Source organism: Staurois parvus, unplaced genomic scaffold (assembly GCF_062004578.1).
Source record: "Staurois parvus isolate SC_StPar_1 unplaced genomic scaffold, SC_StPar_1.0 ptg000061l, whole genome shotgun sequence".
Classification (NCBI taxonomy): Eukaryota; Metazoa; Chordata; class Amphibia; order Anura; family Ranidae; genus Staurois; species Staurois parvus.
Genome location: NW_028317857.1, coordinates 5,993,369 through 5,999,368, shown reverse-complemented (window position 1 = coordinate 5,999,368; position 6,000 = coordinate 5,993,369). Strand labels below are relative to the sequence as shown.

The following is a 6,000-nucleotide window of genomic DNA, read 5'->3' as shown; positions in this document are numbered from 1 at the left end:
ATGTGTTCTCCGGAACGTTTCCTATTGTAAAAAATTTGTAAACCGAAATGCGGTTTCCCATAGGAATACACTGAAAACCAAATAATCCGTTCCGGAGGTCAGAAAAAAGTTAAAAAAAGTATTTTATCTGTTCAAAATACTTTATAAAGTGCACTTTAAAGGCATAAATACTGTACAGGGACATGATTAAAATGAATTTGTAAATGCATTGAAAACCAATTAATCTGTTCCAGAGGTAAAAAAATAAAAAAAAGACTTATCTGTTCAAAAGTCTTTATAAAGTGCACTTTAAAGGCACGGGGCCGGTGCTATAAACCTCCCAGGTGCAATGCATCCTGGGGAAACTTCTTATTGCAAAAAAAATTCGTAAACCGAGGTATTATTTTCAATGGATTTCCATTTGTAAACCGAAAATTACGTTAACCGAGGCATTCTTAAACCGAGGTATGCCTGGATTATGTAAAAAATAAAATTATGAAAAAAACACCAAAAATAACTCAATTTAAGTGATAAATATGGGAAAACAGAAATATTTAACGTATTTGGTAAATGATGCATGTTTTTTTTGTGACTGGACAACTTTTGGGATATATACCACGAGTTACTTTTACCTCAAAGATGTATGCAGTATTTATGATTTAGGCTTGGTTCACACCTCTGCATGTTGCAGTTGATGTGGTTTTTGGCGCATTTTGCAGTGCGCTTTTGAACACACGTTTTTGATGTTTTGCAGGGCTTTTTTTTTTGGCAATAGGAAAGTATTGACCTTGATGCAACTCTGGATTGTTGCGATTTTGATATGGCTTTGGATGGGTGCGACTTTGATGCTACTTGGATGCAAATTTGGAGGAGTGTGACTTTGATCCGACTTTGGATGGGTGCGACTTGGATGCAACTTTGGATAGGTGCAATTTGGATGAGACTTTTATTTATTACAGGTACTTGAGTTACAGAAAGTGTAAAATTGCATCAAAGTCACTACATAAACAAACCGGTCATACTTTTCATACTTTCCTTTTTCCAAAAAAAAAAAGTTCCATCCAAGCTGCACCCATCCAAAGTCACATCAAAGTGGCATCAGGCTCCATTCATGCTTGTGCAACTTTAGACATATAAAAGTGTACAATCCAAAAGCACACGTTACTGTGTTAAAAATGGCTGTGTGTATAAGTGGGTGCTGCAGTGACCATCGGCTGGAACTGAACAGAATCAGCAAGGGAGAATGTCACCAGCACATCAAGGATCACCAATATGGGTCCAAAAGTTTTAATGAACGATCACATAGTTACAGCAAGGCAGCATTTCGGAGTCTTGCAGGACCCCTTCATCGTGTTGAAGGGGTCCTGCGAGACTCCAAAACGTTGCCTTGCTGTAACTACGTGATCGTTCATTAAAACCTTTGGGTCCTGCGAGACTCCGAAACGTTGCCTTGCTGTAACTACGTGAACGTTCATTAAAACGTTTGGGCCCATATTGGTGATCCTCGGTGTTCTGGTGACATTCTCCCTTTTGGAAATATAAAGTCGCATTCCATATATTTCAATAGAAGCCATCCAAATCTAGGCGACTACTTTAAAAAGGTTCCGGCACTACTTTAATGGGACTTGAGTGCCATAGACTGCAATGTAAAAGTCACATAAAAGTCACACTTAGGCCATTTTCGCACTAGCGGACTCATTAGGTTTGCTTGTACATTTTTCAAGTGGACCCAATCGGATGCTCCATTGCTCTCTATGGAGCGGATGGATTACACCCGCCCGCGCCCGATTCTGTCCATTAAAAACAGACGGATGGGGATCCGTTCCCCATCCGTCTGGCGGATCGGATGATAGTCGCATAGAAATGGACAGGCAGTTTGTTTCCATCTGACCGCCCATAGAGGACAGCGGGCTGTGTCTGTGTCCACTCTGCATAAGCGGAGCGGACACGGACTTGTCATCAGCTTGCTTAGCAGGGTTCAGAGGGCAAATCCCCCGCTGAGCAAGTGGATCCACTGACAGGTCCACCCCGTGTGAAAGGGGCCTTAACGTTATCAATGTGACAGTTGTGCAACAGTCAAAGCCAAAGTTGCATCAAAGTTGCAATGTAAAATGCAATGGAAATCGCACGACTTTGGTGTGTGAATGGAGCCCCGTCAAGTTTCCTTTTGACAAAAAAAAAACAAAATGCACAAAACACGCACTACATGCATTTCTGTTGCATGTCTATTGAAGTCTATTGATCAAAAAACGCACCTTGTTGCATTTACAAAAAGTCCCTGACCCTTTACAAAGATGCAGCGGCTGAAAAACACACAGATGTGATGGAGCATGAATCCAGATTCAGGGTCAGTTCACACTACATGTGTTTCAGTTGCTTTTTTTCTGCATCCAAAACGCACCAAAAGTATGTTATATGGTTGTTTATGTCACAGTTCACATCAGTGCTTGCAGTTCCAGTTGCAGAAAAAAAAAAAGTAGAACGGGCTGCATTTTTTCTGCACAGAACTGTACTGGAATGAGGTAAAACACATAAAAAACACACCGCAACGCACGGGACGTTGAAGAAAAAGAGGGAAAAATGAACTGGAATGCATAAAAAACATACATGCGGAAAAGCATCCGGAACAAATCTGGATTGCATTTCTATAGTGTAAACCAGCCTTTAAAGTGAGGCCAAGGAAAGTTCTGCTGCTCTGCTCAGAAGCAACAGTTTGCTGGTTGAAGGGTCAGCTTCCATCTGAGGCTTCTCACATCCATATCCCCTTTACCTTCCCTCGTGCCATTTGCCATGTTACAGGCCAGCCCTGAGCTTTGCAGACACATTCAGGACAAATGTAAGCACTCAGGGGGGATTTACTAAGACTGGAGCAACTGTGCATGGCAACCAATCAGATTCCATTCACAGCTTGTTCAGCCAAACTTTAAAAATGAAAACTAGAAGCTGATTGGTTGCCGTGGGAAGCCGCTCTAATCTTCGTAAATCAGTCTCACGCTTTCGCAACTTTCCTCCCGAAAACCGAACCGCATCCCAAACCCCTCTAGCCGCAGCGCTGCCCAGAATCAGTTTATATCACCGCCGTCTGCCAATCACCTGCCATCTTCAGCTATGTGGGCGGGACCTCGATCCGGCTGGGATATCGATAGGCGGAGCTGCGTGTCCTTCAGGAATCCCGGCGTGTGATTGGCTAAGACGCGCCGCTGGCGGTCAGACAATCCTGGTGGATGGGGTGGGAGGAGTGGCGCATTCACATGCAGGAGAGGAGGGAGGAGGAGGCTGCAGGCCCCGCATACATCGGAGGATACGGAGGGAGAACCGGAACCCTGGATTAACCCCTGAACAGTGGGAGCGCGGGGAGAGCGGGCCGGTCTGAGGGCTCCCCCGGGGCGCCACCATGAAGGTGACGGTGAGCTTCGGGAGGACCCGGGTAGTGGTGCCCTGTGGGGACGGCAACTTGAAAGTTTCCAGCCTCATCCAGCAAGCGGTGACCAGGTACAAGAAGGCCATAGCCAAGGTGAGTGAGGCCGGGGGAAGAGAGCTGAGCGCCGCCGGCATCGCCTGGACTTCGGTGGGACTGTGAGGTGTCCGGACACCCCTATATTGGAGGGGTGGTCCCGTCCGGCTTGCCTTGTATTCATTGCTGGAGAGTCCAACTGGCTGCCCCCGCAGGGGGGGATGTGTAGTGTAGAAGAACACCAACCTGTATAAGTGTGACCATGGGACAGACAGGGGAGAGTGTCACTGACTGTGTTTACTTTCCCAGGAGCGGTGTGTGTGATCGGTGTGTGTGGGCTGTCCCACTACCACTTCCAGGATCTCAGCTATTGGGACATACACTGTACGATCTCTACAATCTGCTGTGCTTTACCCCATGAAAACACCACCACACAGTCCTTCCAGTTACTATTCAGACCTGCAGGTCCTCACACTACATCATGTTGGTAGATCTAAAGCAGGCAATCAGGTTGTATGATGAGATGAAGGCGGAGATGCACTGTGCAACCTGATTGTACAAACTCCTTAACCCTTTTGCTGCCGGTCATTTTTAAAAAATTTTTTTTTCTTTTTTTAAACATTTTTTTTTAGCCATGAAGAATGCATAAAACCCCCAAAACTTGATTTATTTCCTGACAGTAGACACCCCGGAGAATAAAATGGTGGGAGCTCCAATTTTTGTTATTACCCGATATTAACGCAAAGGGCTAGAAAACGGCAAATTTCATTAAGAAAGTACACTAAAGTTAACTTTGGGGCACAAAAATGCAATAAATTTCCCGTTTTTTTTTTTTTTGTAAAATATAAAAGCTGAGGTTGTGCTGAGTAAATCGCGGACACATCAAACTTCACAATCGCCTGCGCCCGTGAAATGGCGACAAACATCTGCACCCTATATTTTCTATAGGTGACACTACCAGCCCCCTACAGGTCATCAGTTTGGTGTTATGGGGAGCTCTGCTGCTACAATCATTGCTCTCATTGCGGCGTGCGTGGTGATGTGTAACGTGTATCACGATCGATATTCGTCACCTCGGACGCATGTGTTTGTTTATACATACATGCATGGGGTGGGGGGGCCTCAAAAAAGATTTTGGTAAGGATTTTATTTGCTTGGGTGTAATTTTTTTTTTTTTTTTTGGTACTATTTTTTTTTTTTTTACTTTTTAGCTCAACTCTTTTCTTCATCGCATGGGACAAAAAGTTCCATGTGTGATGATTGTTTGGCGACAGGTTCTGCTCATTGAGACAATGGAGGGGGGGGATCTAAAAGATCCCGGCTGTCTCACCTGGCCTCCAATGAATGGAATGTAGTGCAGATCGCAGCGCATTTAGATTCTTCCCCGGACAGGGGAAACTGACATGAGGAAGTGATGTCATACATGTCACTTCCAGGTCAGCAAGAAGAAGGGGAGGGGAGTGAATGCATGTCCACTGGGTTCCCTCCCCTCCACTCAGTGGCACCTGCCATGCCTGGGCGTACCAGTGGACATGCGGAGCCCAGAATGTATGACGGGTGAAGAGGGGGCACGTGTGCTGTTACCAGGTGTTTGGAAGTAAACAGGCCACTGCCTACCCATCAGATTGCTTCCATCTGACAGCTGGAAGTCAACTTGTCAGATATACACACAGTCCCAGTGGCTGCAGTCATCAGGAGTGTGTGTAACCCCCCCCCCCCCCCCGCCCTCACTGCGAGGTCTGTACAACCTGAATCTGGCAGTTAAAAGGTTAGTTCACGTTAAAAAAAAAAAATGCCTGTGCAGATAAAGGACACCTGTAGATAGAAAACACACAATGCAGCTCTGACCAAAGTGAAATAATGTAACAAAAATGGAAATAGAAGCGCCACACCACTGCTAAGAGATAAAGATACAACTCTATTCCGACAAGAGTCAGGGGGACATCCTAAAAGTATCCATCACCTTCCCAGAGTAAGAACATAACAAGATCCCCTCCACACGGTCATATTTATGAACAAATAGTAGTATTGGGAGTAGCAAAATTCATAGATAAAAGAACATGAATACTGAACTACTAGTGATGATGATAATTCTAAAAGAATAAATTCTGGTTAAAATATGGACCCAATGAGGATAATTGTATAAAAATGAGTACAGTATATGCAAAAAACTGGTAGGAGCCATACATTGCACAGTCACGGAACAAAAACCCAAAGTTGAAAAGTGCCCTTGCCACAGGTGTAAGCCATTTATTTGCCTCGTGAAGCCTGACTGTAAAACTTGCAGAGATGGCCTCTTCCCATCCTGCCTTGTTGCTAGGACTCTCCCAGTTGATTCAGCTCCCCCCCCCCCCCCCCCCCCGGATGCGCTTTCTCTCCCCTGTCGCAGTAACTGTGAGCTCAGCAATGGTGCTAGGATTCAGGAGTTACTGTACATAAATGTCCAGTTTAACAAAGCAATCAAAGTGGGCATAGAATGAAAATAGCCCGTCTGTGGGATGAATGACACATATTGACAGTTTCATGGATCCAAGTCCATTGGTTGTGGTGGCGGAAAAAAAAAGAAA

The 6,000-nt window shown here is 45.0% G+C and overlaps 1 protein-coding gene across 10 annotated transcripts in view; it reads left to right on the top strand.

Moving 5' to 3' along the window:
- The first annotated feature begins 3,213 nt into the window (after positions 1-3,213).
- The window catches only part of PARD3 (par-3 family cell polarity regulator), an 814,686-nt gene continuing 811,899 nt past the window's right edge, over positions 3,214-6,000 (top strand). For 9 of the 10 annotated variants that reach the window (XM_089668705.1, XM_089668703.1, XM_089668701.1 and 6 more), the window contains exon 1: positions 3,214-3,493. In XM_089668705.1, the coding sequence (XP_089524831.1) occupies positions 3,374-3,493 (120 nt within the window). In that variant the 5' untranslated portion in view covers positions 3,214-3,373. The remainder of the gene's footprint in view (positions 3,494-6,000) is intronic. The other variant, XM_089668707.1, reaches the window with a different exon arrangement.